The sequence below is a fragment of the Penicillium macrosclerotiorum genome (assembly GCF_028827735.1).
Source record: "Penicillium macrosclerotiorum strain IBT 26536 chromosome Unknown utg000006l_segment0_segment0, whole genome shotgun sequence".
NCBI classification, from domain to species: domain Eukaryota; kingdom Fungi; phylum Ascomycota; class Eurotiomycetes; order Eurotiales; family Aspergillaceae; genus Penicillium; species Penicillium macrosclerotiorum.
In genome coordinates, this window is record NW_026643085.1 from 2,568,105 (window position 1) to 2,582,097 (window position 13,993).

At 53.2% G+C, this 13,993-nt stretch overlaps 4 protein-coding genes across 4 annotated transcripts; 2 read left to right on the forward strand and 2 right to left on the reverse strand.

The window, feature by feature from the left end:
- Positions 1-96: 96 nt before the first annotated feature.
- On the forward strand, positions 97-3,902 carry N7462_006198 (uncharacterized protein; the record flags this gene model as incomplete). Its single annotated transcript, XM_057077916.1, has 3 exons — positions 97-175; positions 213-301; positions 357-3,902. The coding sequence occupies 3 exons, from the start codon at positions 97-99 to the stop codon at positions 3,900-3,902; spliced, it is 3,714 nt and encodes a 1,237-aa protein (XP_056933496.1).
- A 3,047-nt stretch (positions 3,903-6,949) lies between these two features.
- N7462_006199 (uncharacterized protein) lies at positions 6,950-8,522 on the forward strand (the record flags this gene model as incomplete). The annotated part of the gene is made up of 2 exons (XM_057077917.1): positions 6,950-7,405; positions 7,488-8,522. The coding sequence occupies 2 exons, from the start codon at positions 6,950-6,952 to the stop codon at positions 8,520-8,522; spliced, it is 1,491 nt and encodes a 496-aa protein (XP_056933497.1).
- A 2,618-nt stretch (positions 8,523-11,140) lies between these two features.
- On the reverse strand, positions 11,141-12,444 carry N7462_006200 (zinc-dependent alcohol dehydrogenase; the record flags this gene model as incomplete). Its single annotated transcript, XM_057077918.1, has 4 exons — positions 11,141-11,913; positions 12,001-12,157; positions 12,212-12,260; positions 12,320-12,444. 4 exons carry the CDS (start codon positions 12,442-12,444, stop codon positions 11,141-11,143), a joined length of 1,104 nt encoding a protein of 367 aa, XP_056933498.1.
- A 768-nt stretch (positions 12,445-13,212) lies between these two features.
- On the reverse strand, positions 13,213-13,787 carry N7462_006201 (putative glyoxalase family protein; the record flags this gene model as incomplete). Its single annotated transcript, XM_057077919.1, has 3 exons — positions 13,213-13,289; positions 13,374-13,570; positions 13,654-13,787. 3 exons carry the CDS (start codon positions 13,785-13,787, stop codon positions 13,213-13,215), a joined length of 408 nt encoding a protein of 135 aa, XP_056933499.1.
- Between the last annotated feature and the right edge of the window lie 206 nt (positions 13,788-13,993).

A 13,993-nucleotide genomic window follows, 5' to 3' on the forward strand; every position in this document is an offset into this window, starting at 1 on the left:
CCTTGTCCTGCTCAACCTCCCTCCTCGCATTTCTCGGCTCCGGCCATGAGCGACCATGTACGGACGGTCTCAACCCGATCCCACCTCACAGCCTGAATGGCGTATGCCAGCACGTCGGCCACTTCCATCGTCGGCTTCCCCGGTCTCATCGCCGCCGCCTCGACCGCAGACAACGGTGGGATATAGTCCGGCGACTTATGGCCCAATATCAGGCGTGTCGCCCTCGTCCGCCGATCCAAGGACGTGGGGGGTGCGGTATAATCAACAGCAACACCCGGTTCATGCCCCACCGCCTCTACCGGTAAGGTGATCGAGTTCGAGGGCAGATATCAGGCTGCTAACCAGGATCTGAATAGCCTCGGCCACCCAGCACAAGCGACCAGCCCTATACTCAGGCGCAACAACCCCTACCGGCAGTGGTCAACCCCGGCAGTGCTGCTCCACCTCCGCCTCCACCTCCCCCGCCGCCCGCCACCCAAGACTTCGAGGCGTTCGCAGATGCGCGGCCACCTTCAGCATCAAGCATTCCACCGCCCTATACCGCGAACACAGCATCAGATGTCCCGGTTCCAGTGCCGCCCCCCAAGATCCCAGAAAAATCCCATCCCACCTCACCAGGGCAAGAGGCTGCCCTGGGCCAGCACCCGCTGCTTGCTCAGGTCATCGGACCAGCCGCTACGCAGGGCTCCTATGGGGTATTGGGGCCGAGTGCAGTGAAGACCAATACCGCGCCTACGGGTTCGTCGGCACTGGGTACCGGCACACCATCTGATTGGGAACATTTGGGACCAACCGCCGGTGACTTTGACGACGGACCATGGTTTCCACCTCGAAAGACGACACCTCAGCTACAGGAGCCAGCAAGTTATACGCCTCCTGGATACTCGGCGGGATTCTTGGGCTCTGCGGCTCCGGTTCCGGCTGCTATACCTCGGCCACGCGTGGATTTACCTCCGCATATTCCAACGAATAGGCACTCTCAAGTGGATGAGCCGCGACGACACAACTCGATGTCGCCCGTCAGTCCCGCTACCACTTACGATGCAAACTCCCCCAACGCTCCATTTCGGGTCGACAGCAATAGATCGACTGTTTCCGGCTTTGATGACCGCGCGGAAAGTATTGACAATGTCATCGACGCGTGGGCAAAGCCCTTACCTCCTCTGCCGAATCCGGATCAACCTGATATGCCCGACTCCATACCCCAGTTGGATTCTATCCCCCAGTTAGATTCTATCCCCCAGTTAGATTCTATCCCCCAGTTGGATTCTGTGCCCAAGTTGAGTTCTGTTCCCCAGCTGGATCCTATACCTCGACTGGATCCCATTTTCCAGCTTGATCCCATCCCTCAGATGGATTCCATAATGGAATCCCCGATGGATCTGCCACCTCAGCATGATCGGTCATCAACCCCGGTTCCGGTCTCCCGCCCTCCAAGGAAGACTCCGCCTCCCACCCAAGATCAACGATCTATTCCAAGCCCAGCTCCCACCCAAATATTAGTCTCTTCTTCTTCACCTACTTCCGCTACAGAATTTCGATCAAGTCTAGTGGTTTCGAAGGAATCAGACCCATACGAGGATCTAGACCCCTGGTTCAAATCCTCTTTGACACGTTACGTGGGCATGCTGCGCAAAGAGGCTGTCGCCGACTCTGATGAGGAGCGTTACAAGATCTTCACTACATTTATGGTGAAGGAGACTAAGCTGCGCGAGATACTCTATAATATCGAGCATGAGTCTACAGATATTCAACCTCCACCTCGTTTCTCTCTGCTCAGACAGAAACGATCATCGCCGGCTTCTGAGGACCGTGAATCAAGGATTGATTCAGGCTTGATCCCTGTGGATACAGAGGAGATCTTATCCCCCACAACAACGACCGCGACGGCAACGGATGATGGGAACGACGTTGATGATGGCGGGAGTGAATACAGTTCAGGCGGACGCCCGATCCTAGCCAAACGAGCACGTCGGGGCTCGCAGTGGCTACCGAAGCTTTCCACACTTCCTTCCGGTGGTGAAACTCCAGACCATCCTCCATCTCATTCCATGCAACTTCCAATTGATGAGGCTGCGCAAAAACAAGTTTTCGAACCACTTGCAACGAATCCTCCACGGCCAATTTATACCCCCTTTCAGTACACTGAGGGTCCTCAACGTGGCTCGGATAACCTCACTTTTGACCGCCCCGCCTATCAGGCTTATTCGGAGCTCCGACAGGCATCTGCGGTGAGCGGGCGCTTCATGTCGAATACTCCGACCCCCTTGCCACGCTCACGGTCGGAGGCGTTGACCACTTCCCCGGCTGAGGATGAACATAATGAGACCTTTCTTGGCCTCATTCGCCACAAAAGCAATGCGTATCGCCAGGCCCTGGAACGCCCAAGCACGGTGCCGCCACTTCCGTTGCTTCCAGAATCTCTCCGACAAGGTCGACCAACAAGCTTGGTCGAAAACCTGCGAGCCATGGTTTGGACACCGCTCGACAAACAGTCTGAGAGCCCTTGGCACATCACAACTCGGGGAAATCTCGAAAAATACTCCGATGATTTCTCCTATATTCAAGCGGCCATCAATCAATGGGAAACCGCCACCCAAGATCGCCGGCAGAGAATGGAACAAGAGCGCACGGCTCGGCAGGAGGATTCGGAGATCCAGATCGACGACCTTTTCAATGGGAAGGAAATTGGCTATGCAGACATCAACACGCTGGAAGAAGATTTCCGGCAAACCGAGGCTCGTGTTCAGCTAGATGAGGAGCGGCAGGAGGTAGAGGATTTTATCGCACAAGTGTTTAACCCGCTCGATGAGAAGTTGAAGGAAGAGATCTCGGTACTTCGCACTTGTTATGACTCGGCGCTAGCCCAACTCGACCGTGACCAGAAAGGCAAAGGCTCACCCGTAGAGCAACGCAGCCCATCTGTGACGATGAAAATGGTCAATGATATTCATAGTAAACTCGAGATCCGGTTCCAGAAACGACTCGAACTCGCTTTGGATTGCGAGCGACGCCGCAAAAAGGCCGAGCGCCGTCCGCTCGTGTTCATGGGGGACATGACAAGCCTTCGCAAGCTGGATACGGACTTTGACCAGATGGAAAAGCGGAATATTCTTGAGGCGGCGAAGGACCGCGACGACCGGGCCAACCGACTTATGGATTCGTTCGATGATGCGATTCTTCACGGGCTAGGTATGAATCAGAGCCTCCTTGACGAGCTTGCGGCCAAAACAGCCCAGCTAGACCCCACGACCCTCCGCACTCTCGGCCTGCCCGATTCTGAAGTCGAACAGATTCTCAAGTCCGCGGCAACATTTGCCGCGTCGCTTCTCGCCGATTCCGAGGCCATCCTGCGCAGCTCGGGACAAGCCGACCTGGCTCTCAACGATGCCGACTACAACGTCTCCGTCGCCGAAGCGCGATATGGCAACTCCGAAGCGGATATTTTTCATCGGCTCGAGGCTGAGAAGAAGAAGGAAGATGTCATCCTCCAGGGAGAATTGGACTCCAAGTTGCAAAGCATCCAGGAGAGTCCTCGGGAGATCGAGAATACCATTCGGCGTCTCATCGAAGACCTCGCCAACACTGCCAAGGCTCAAACTAAGGATGCACCGCCCACTTCTCTAACCCCGAACCCAATTGCTGCTCTCGCTACAGCAAATTCGGCGCCAACTCGAACCCCCACTCCTCCTGCGGTTGTACCTGCTCCGGAAGAATCAACGCCTGTAAGTGATTCTGTCAACCCTCGTCCATCTTTGGAGCTTCGCCCTGCAATCACCGTCACGGAACCGAGCCCGAACCCGGAGGATCAAGCCTCGGATCCCGAGGCTGGACACAAGGAACGGCTACGCAAAGCGCTCGAGGATGCAAAGAAGCGCAATGCAGCGAAGTCCAATCCATAATCTTGTTGTCCTTCTTTTCATTCTTTTTTTCCTTTTCTTCATACTTGCTCCTCTCTCAAATCGGGGTGCCTGCTATCGGGCGACGGATTGCATTCCATGACGCAACGAATTTCCTAGCATTTGATATATATACCCCTCGTTTTACTGTTCAGCATTTCTTACTGTCCTCTTGACTGCATTTTGAGCCCCTTTCCTACATATTTCTTTTTTCTTACCTCTTGTGCTGGGTAGTATATTAATAGACACCCTTGCCATTGAAACTGTGCCTAAATTTGACTAGCATGCAGCGTGACTTGTTGTTTACTGTTTAACAATGATGTGCACGAATCTATGAGCCCATCGCTATTATTTGTAATTCCCCGATTACCTGCGCCATTTCCTGTGTGGCAAGTAAGGCACCCGCCAAACGGGGCAACAATGGGGCGCTGTGTTGTCGCGTCGTCGAGTCGGAGTCATTTTCCCCACGTCACACAAAATACTTCATCCAATCCTCGCGTCGTTTACGCCCTCCTTGACTTCCTTCGGGCACAGTCAAGACACACGGCTAGCAGGACTTATTGTTCGTCCGTCTGCGAGATTACTTTCGAAACAGTATTCTTCATTCTCCCCAGCCGCAGCTTCCACTGTGCCCCTCGCTGTGGCTGCGCCATGAGGGCCGCAGTTTCATCGAGTGGCTTGTTTCAAATTTGAGCCCGCACAGGCGACGACATCGATGGAGATCAGCTCATCTGGACGGCCAAAGAGGGCGGAACTTCCCTTTCCTAATTCTAGACAACACCATCCGGGATTGACCGAAATGCCATGCAGACGGCACAGCTCTATGCACTCTCCGCACCGAAGAAAGGTCATGGGGTGAGTCTGGGCACAGAAGCGCCAACTTTTGATCGATCAGCCCTGCTGTGCCCATCGCCAGCTTCGGGCATAGCCAACCGAAGGACAACGCTGTTACTCTGTTCGCGTCGAACAGAGGGGGGGCTTGGACCTCAGCGATCATGCGTGCGAGTCTCTCCAGACAACACCAGACCCAATACCCAGGCTGGCGGGTCCTGCTGTGCCGCACAGCACCTTCAGGGTGCCCTTGGATTCGCTGTGCCCCCTGCACTAAACAACAAGACTGATCATGGAAACCTAACGGTCCATCGGCCGAGCGATAGTATCATAGTGCACCTTCAGTGCACAGTTCGCGGGCGCAGGAGCTGTTGCTTTGCGCCCCCCCCTTTCCCGCCCCTCCGCACCCCCTCCTTTGCTGGACCGCAGGACCTGAATCGGCCCTCCGCTGCCAATTGGCCGGGGGCGATATGCACGGTGAATTTGCGATTATATGAGCCCTACTCTTCGAGTCCAGTCGGTTGTCGTGCCGCCTGCGGCTCGACTCGTTTAGTGGAATGGGGGCACAGCTATTGTTCCCTCCATTCCTGCACATCTTCGCTCAACTTAGAAGGAGCTTCATCCACGCAACACGGCTTGGAGATTGATTGATTCAAAGATCTCTCGCTTGTTCTGAGCCCCGGAATTAACCCGTGGCCCTGCCATGAGGTTCGTGCTGAGCGCTGCGCCAGGCTGTTGGACTCATGAAACACGGTAAACCAACGGTTTCCGGGTTATCTACGCCAGCCAAGCTGCCACAGGAGCTGAGAATAGAGAAACTGAAAATGATCGGGAAAGCGGGTCAGCTGTGACGCCGCTTATGGGCCGGAAAAGATTCGAGACTCCTTCCCGCTGGACCCAGTTGACGGCGATCGCAAACTATGGCCTGTGCCCAAGCGGCGAAGTAAGATCGTCACAATGGCCAAGAGTTTGGGGTCTACGTATGCCAACACACTTTCAATGACAGCTTGTTCCATGATTGTCTTGCGTGCGCAAGGTCTCCCTAGTCTTTCGCCATAGGTATGCTATCTGCATATCTGCATAGCGATTCTTCCCCTGTCCCTCCCGGTGCTTGAGTCAGAGCCAGGATCAATAGGCCAGGTTCGCTCAGTTGCGTGACATCTCCTACGCTATTCGGTATACAATGCTCCTCGCTGGCAAGCTGTAGTTCCCCAGTCATTCTATGATATTGAAGGCGCTGCGCATCCCGTTTGATTCCGAATGTGCTTAACGATTGTGCTCAACCACCTTTGCGACGGGAGAAAGAGCCGAGTCGAGAGAGGCTAAAAGAACACCGGCTTGCCTTTTGGTCTCCGCCTCGTCGCTCGGGGGCCGCAGTAGGACCGGACCACAGGCCGCAGACCGCAGACAAATCGTCCCAGTTCCAGCCACCAAGACCCCAGATCTTTGCATTCCACCCGATCCCATTAGCGGGTGTCTGTGCGCTGCGCGATGATGTTGATCAGTGTCATTGTACGAGGCACGATTAAACGGTTCGGCCTTGTTAAGACATCATCCCTTCACCTCCTGCGGTCCTGACTCCTTCCCCCGTCGAACCCCCCTCTCCACTAGACCCGTTGCTTCCTAGGCGCCATTGGGTCGTTCTCCAATTTCGCCGTGCCGAGCTCAGGGTGTGCTGGAGATTTGGCAACTCGACTCTTTCATTTGTCTGATTCATTTTCTGTTAATTTCTTATTATTCCTGATATATCTCTGGTCTCCACTTGTGGTCTGCCTCAGTTCTTGTTCGGGCACCCCGGGGGCTCTCTTCACGGAGTCGCGGGCTCACCGTCATGCGTTGGCGCAGGAGTACCGCAGGCACAGGAACAACACCACAGGCTCAAACGAAAATTGGGGCTGATAGCACACTGAATGACTCGGTCGACTGCGTCTCTCGTGGATTTTCATTCGACCTTATCGTCGACTCTCGTTGCAGGTGCATTTGAAGCATCGAAGCATGAATTATTTAAAGCGGGAGGCCGTTCCATGGTTCAGCGTACCCGCTTCGGTCCATGGGTCGGAAGAACTCTCCAGTGAGTTTGAGTCGACCATCTGAACAGTGTGCTCTCCACTAGCATTACACTCTGATTTCCCTCCTTGAATTCCCCTCGTATTTCTGGTTGGCGATACTTGTTCGCCTCCCACGATTACACTTTCCTTTTTATTTTAGCTCGATCGGCCATGTCTCCTCCGACAAGGCAATTCCACAGGCTTTCGATCGGTCAAAATATGCCTGATTCTCAAGCCCAATCTTCTCGGACAACTCGCGCAGCCGGGCGGGCGATCTCTTCCGACAACGAGACGCCTATCCACGAAGACGAAGAGCGTGACAGCTCGGCGGTAGAGAATTCGAGTGAGGATGCTGATGAGAGCAGTGAGGAAGAGTCTACTGGCCCTTCAACTGTCGTGGCTCGTTCAGGAATCACCTATGATCTGAGCTATCTAGATGACGAGTCTGAAGCGAGAGCCCTGGTGGGCTTGACGGGACAATTTGACGTCGTCAATTGTCGTGCCTCGTCTTCTGGATATGACTTTCAATTCCTGGATCGGCCGCAGGTCCATCTTGGGCCCAATGCACCTACTTGCACCTGTTCGACTTTCCAAGATCGGCCGCAGATGGCCTGCCAACACATTTTTGTGGGTTTCGTCCCCCTGGGAACCACGAAGAGCTCCCGGATATTCTCTGGAAGCAATTTGCTAACTCTTTTCCTTACTGTAGTGGCTCGTCGATCAGCTCCATGGCTGTTTCCTTACTAGTCCCCCGTCCACGGAGGTGGCCATGTCACACGACGGCCGCCCTCGTGTGCGGCCGCCTCTGGAAGACCTGCTCAATGGCAAGCTCGAGGATGTGGCAGACCGGCTCCGTTGGCAGTACCTACGGGACGAGGACGATGGCAGAAATGTGGGCATGACTCGGTTCGAGAAGGTTCGAGACGTGCTCTCTGCCTTCAGCCCGAAGATTTTGCCAGAAGACTTCCGTCAGGACCTCGCCGAGACTGCAAGGCATCCACGCACCGCAGAACAATGCGTGGTACAAGGAGACTTTGAGGCAACTATCTTCCGGCTTGCTGTTCATGACGATGGCGTCTTTAATAGCCTCTGCAAGGCCATGCCTGCTGGAGCCTGTGCAGCCATCTACTTTGACAAGGTTCAGGAACAGTCGCGCCGGCTGTTACTCGATTTCGACCGCTATTGCGCGACAGGAGAGCGGCCCGTGGAGTCAAGTAGCTCTGGCGGAGGGACTGTCGAAGTCGACGAGGTAGTCCGACAGCTGTGCCGTTCAGTCTCTCGCATTCGCGCGAACACGGCCCTTCGCACGCCATATGGCTCCGAGGGTGCTGCCAAAGCTCTCGTTTCGATTCTAGAAGCGATTGCCGCGCGAAATAAAGACCCGCTGGATGGAAATACTTGGGGCCGGACCTCCTTCCACGGCGAGGACGAAGACCAGCGCAATCTTTACCATTTGTTGATTGGGTCGGAAGACATGGACCTGGGACCGGGAGAAGAACTTTTTGTCCTCGACGCCCTGCACGCCCTGCCCCCCGCCGACATTGCTCAATTTACTCCGAAGCTACTCGACATTCAGCGAAAAATTGAAGTGAATCGCGCACCCAAGCCGTTCCTTCTGCGGCTGAGTGCGTTGGTCCGTGTGGCCGAGTCTGCCAGCGCTGGCGCTGCTGCAGGCTCCTCAGGGTCCGGACAGAAACGACCCGCAGCTGGCTCTTCGGGAGGCAACACGAAGCGAAGCCGTTGAAAAGCTTCCTGTATAGTTGTCTGGGTTCTCTAGTTGTGGTTTTTGTCCCTTTGCCCTCTCTCTTTCTACCATCGTCATTGCCATGTTCGGGCGGACTTCATCTTGAATCATTCCAATACCCTCCCTGCATTGTTTGTCACCAGCGAGCCCCCTTCCCCGAAGCCGTATATGTCCTCCAGGCATTTTGTTTGTCATTTATCGATTGGTTTCCTGTTTGGTATTTGAAATGAATTCTGATCTCGTTCTTTACTTCTTTAATGTCTACCGACTCAGGGCGGCTTGCACTTCGCAGCTCCTTTCCTTTGTACTTTATACCTCCTTCGTACGCGAGATTGAAATTGAGCTGTTGGCCTTTTCTTTCGACCCTCCTAATCCTTTGGAAAGCTCTTTTGCACCATAACCTCATGACGCCCTCAACTAGATGTCCCCAAATCGACAGAGTCATCTGTACCATGGCGTCATAATGACCCAGGACTACGGGCTTGGAACCCCGCGTCCACGGTTTCGCTTGTGCTTGGGACGTGTGTCATCTCGCGCACCGTCCTGTGGAAGTCGCCCGATTCGAGGACGCGAACCACGGCTCACGATGGGGAGGTTTTGGTGGTCCCGACCCACTCGCACATGGTTGACTGCTTGCTAAGGGGGTGAAAAACACGGAGATGGTAAAAAAGGGGGGACAATATCAAGAGCTTTCATGGATATTATTTTGAGATGGCTTGTTCTGCCCATCGACATATCAGCGTCGCGCGTGCGATGCCGTACTTCGTTATTCCTCTCGTTTGCGCTGGCGCAAGTATAGGAAAAGTGGATCCCCGTCGGGGAAGTCGGCACTGCGTGAAGAAATCCGCGGAGTAGACGGAGATGCGCACGGCACTCATTGGCAAATATGCTCCACGGCAAATTGCTCAGAGTATATTTTGAAGAGCTCAATTCCAGAAATCGTCGTTTTTTGCCTCTTGGTCGGCCGTGAACAAATTGTGCACGGTCCTAAATTGGGGCTGGGTCTTGGCCTCACCCGCTTTCGGGTGTTTATACTTTAGCCATCTGGTGAAGTGGGCATTGAGGGCGTCGGGTCCGTGCCGAGCTATGTATGACTTGGGCAGGCAGGAAGGGGACAACGGGGATCCAAGGGGGGATCCTTACCCACTCTGTGAACCGTGCTTCTTCCAAGGAGGGCTAGAACGGGTGGATTTAGGCTTCTTGGTGTCGCTAGTGCAGTTTTTGGAGTGGAGATATTTGCTGATGCAGCTTTCTCGAGGCTGGGGCTTTTTTTTTTGTTGTCGTACGATTGTGGAATTTGGGGGCCGGTAACTGACGAGGTTTCTGCTTTGATTAACAGAGTGGGAGATCAATTGTTATTAAATAGCTATCTACAACAAGTGGAATATATAGAAAGTCCAGGGAATGAGAGACTGAAAGAATCAGAGATTGCGAGAACCGGAGGGATAGGGCAATTTCAAATCTGTCAAAGCTGCTGGTTTGGGGAAGCAAAACAGGTTTTCTTCAAGGAGATAACTGGCCATTTATCAATCCGTGCTGGGTCCTTGATCTGCTCCATTGGTACGGAGCTACTCGAGGTGACGACCGGTAGACCACGATTCTGCGTGGTACTTGAAGAGCACTTGGGTTGGAGCATCAACACTAGCCAGGTTAGGTTAGCGCCTGTCTTTACAATGTTGAAACATACTCATTCGACCCAACGGTCTCACTGTTTATATGAGGCCCCTATCCTTAACTTCAAGGCTTACATATAGGGAATGACCTTGGTATGTTAGTATGCTTATAGAGAAGCGATTCATCAAATAAGAAACGTAACATTCATCCCTAGGAAATCTATAAAGAAACAAACAAAAAAATATACAAAGGCACATTAAAAGAGAGAAATAGAAGAAGAGAAATATAAGATGGAAGAGATAGGAGGAGACAGAAGGGGAAAGGAGGAGAGGAAGGAGAGAGGCTTAGAAGCTCTGAATATCGATTCGCGATGATGGATTTCTAGATTGAAGATCCGGAGGAAAAAAACTCCCCTTGAAACGGGTCTCGTTTGATTGAGCTTGATAGGTCCTTAAGAAAGCTATTCTCAGTATCAGGGTAGCTATGTTTTATTTATGGTTCTATGGACTAATTCACGAGGCGACGATGTATCAACATTTACGCGAGTCTCTGTGGAGAGCCTGAGCGAAATCCGTTGTTCGGCTCCGACCCGGACTCCGCCCCACCCTCGCTACGTTAGTGGTTCATATTGGCAAATTATACCCGTATCTTCAATAAGGCCGGCTGGCCCAATGGCAAGGCGCTTGACTACGAATCAAGAGATTGCAGGTTCGACCCCTGCGTCGGTCAATTTTTGGACTGTGAATTGTCCTCTCTCTCTTCCCTACCTCCTTTTATTTTTGGCTTTCAAGTGATGCTGCTGGGTCTGATATTTTGCTTTTTTTTTCGAATTGCTTCGTGGAATTTCTCAAAGGAAAAGAATTGATTGCTATCGGCGCTCTCCAGGGAAAAATCGGTTATTGGCACAGGAGCCTTCAAATATATATACTAGCAGAATACACAGTAGCTAACCTCCAGGGCTAGCACAGGCACCTCAAATATCATGAGGTGCCATTCAACTTCATTCAATCTGACAGATCAATCACCACACGTCCTTTCAAAGTACCCTCAGCCATCTCTTTGAACACTGAAGTCACCGCATCCATCTTCTCCACCCGGCAGTGGGCTTTGATCACCCCTCGCGACGCAAACTTCAGGGTTTCAATCGCCTCCGTGCGGTTCCCGACCGCAGACCCGGTAATGGTATACTGCTTATTGACGAATGAATTCGGGAACGCCGTCGCTATGGCCTGGGGCTCGTTCTCAGGGATCCCGACGCAGACCAGGGTGCCGTTGAAGCGCAGGAGCGGCAGGGCCTGGGCGTACGCCGCGTTCGCGGCGGTGCAGACCACCGCGGCGTGAGCGCCCAATCCCTCGGTCAGCGACTGGACGTGACTCTGGAGGGCGACGCCCTTGTCATCCTTGGGGAACTGGGTGATGTCGACGAAGTGCTCTGCCCCAGACGCCTTGACGATCTCTTCCTTACTCCCGTGATCGATGCCAATCACCCGCAGACCCATGCCCTTGCTGGCTAATTGCACAGCGATGTGGCCCAGGCCGCCACCAGCACCAGAGATGACGACCCACTGGCCTGGTTGAGCATTGCTACGCTTCAGGGCGGAGTAGACAGTCACACCGGCGCAGAGCATTGGAGCGGCCTCCGCGGAGTCCAGGCCATCGGGAATGGGGGTCACATAGTTTGCAGGACCCAATGCATACTGCTGGAATGTGCCTGGCGTGTAGTACCCAGACACCTTCTGTTTGAAGCACAACCCGTCGGATCCTGCCCGGCAGGGCTCTGGTATGGGTTTCTGTTAGTATTGATGAAGAGATATAGAACTCAGAAGATTTTTTTTCTTTTTAAAAAAAAATCACAAATACATACGGCAGTTCCCACAGGCACTAGAGACCCATTTAATGCCGACACGGTCCCCGATCTTCAAGCCGGAGGACTCGGTGCCAGGGCCAAGCTTCACGATCTTTCCTACGCCCTCATGGCCGCCGACCTGACCCGGCTGAGTCGGGAATGGGAGCATTTTCCACTATGATGGATCAGAGATACCGTAGCGGGAGGTCACATCTAGCAAGAGACATACAGTATTGGTCATAATTCCAAGGTCGGAGTGGCACACGCCGGAGTGTGAGCTGCCAGAAAAGTCAGTCTCCAAGAGCGACTATCATAGAAAATAGATGGCTTCACGGACAGGTTGATAAGAACCTCGCCTGCCCCTGGCTCAGGCACATCGATCTCGACGACTTTGGTCGAGACGGTACCGGGCTGGTCATAGATGACAGCCTTTTGCTTTTTGGGGATCTCGGGAGCAGCCATGATGGTCGAGGAAGTAATAAGCGGCCGGTCCAGGTTGCTAACAGTGAATTGATGGCACTAAGAGAGAGGAATCTCTTCAGAAGTGGGATAAAACAGAGCTATTTGAAGGTGGCTCCGCCAGATAAAAGAGGAGAAAGGGCCAAGAAGTCAAGGTGGAGAGAGCAAAGACTGGAACCGCGGGGCGCGGATAATTGGCCTGGCCGTATCCCCGTTCTCGAGGCGTATATACGACATGCCTCGGAGCTTCCTAGCGGTTGCGGGGTCTAGTGACCTAGTATTAATACTGTCAAACCGTCCAGATCAGAATTTCGGACCACTCGGACGATTCCAATTCCGATGAGAAGATGATGCTGATGAGGGGCGCGAGGTGGAGTCATTATGGACCTCGGCTACCTCCCTGTGATCAGTGAGGGTTGCAGCGGGCATCATGGTTGTACGATCTGACCGGGGTCTTCTGGAAGGACAGAAAGACCTGAAGTTCCAAAGGCCTCACGTTGAGCCCTGCTGGGCGTTCAGCTCTATATATTGAATGTGCTTCAAGGTCCCCAATGGGTGGTCTATCTCGAGTCGTCATACTGGATGGTCAACCCCGCATCCCCGCAAAAAGCCCCGAATCCACTGGCACCACGCGACCCTTACGCTTACTTGCTGAAGAAGCATATCCGAGCAGGATGCAGCTTTCATCAAACATCAATAGCACTTTCTACAATGAACCCGACGGAATATGGCTATACTAACAGTGATGAATTATTCTTCCACTATGGTCGTCTAGATCGTAAATTCAAGCAGGTTACCCGCGTAATCCCGCGCAAAGAAGCGCTCGGGGTATTCCTTTCCCTTAGTGCCTACAAAATAACCAACGACCCAGTTAGCCAGTGTCCCATCGAGTAATTTAGAAGGAGTAAAGTATGGAACAGATCATAACGAACCGGAATTCAGTTCTCCCGGCTTGTCTGCAGCCATCGGAGCCGCGGGACCGCCCCGCACATGATGGTCGTATATGGATTTCTTGATCGACTCTAGCTCTTCTTGAGACGGAAGCTTGAAGCATGGGTGTCGGCTATGTTGGGGATCTGTCGGGCCACAAGTGACATGGATTTGCTGTCCGCTGGAGCCAATATTGAACCTGGAGGATCCCCACAAACAGCGATCAACATCTACTGTCCCATGTTTGTATAGGGATGAAATCATAGCAGACAGTCAACTAACCACAGAATAGTTCCTACTTGGAGCTCAGGTACTGGTGCAGAGGTTAATCCCAAGGTTGTGCCGTAAAATTCCTCTGCCTGCTCCAGCGTTCCCGGAGTAACCGTCAAGTTGACGTGGGCGATGCCGACGATCATGGTGGAGGCTGAAATTATATAGCGGCTTCGCGAAAATCCTTTGCGATCTAGTACGTATATTGGGCTGCTGAAAATGAATGCGAGGCGCTTTTTTGGTGATTTGATCGCCCACTGGGATGTTCGTGAGACTTTATGGCTTGGCTTTTTGAAATCACCCCCACGTCAAACGGGGAATCGGAAACCAGTTCCCGATTGTGATTGGTTAG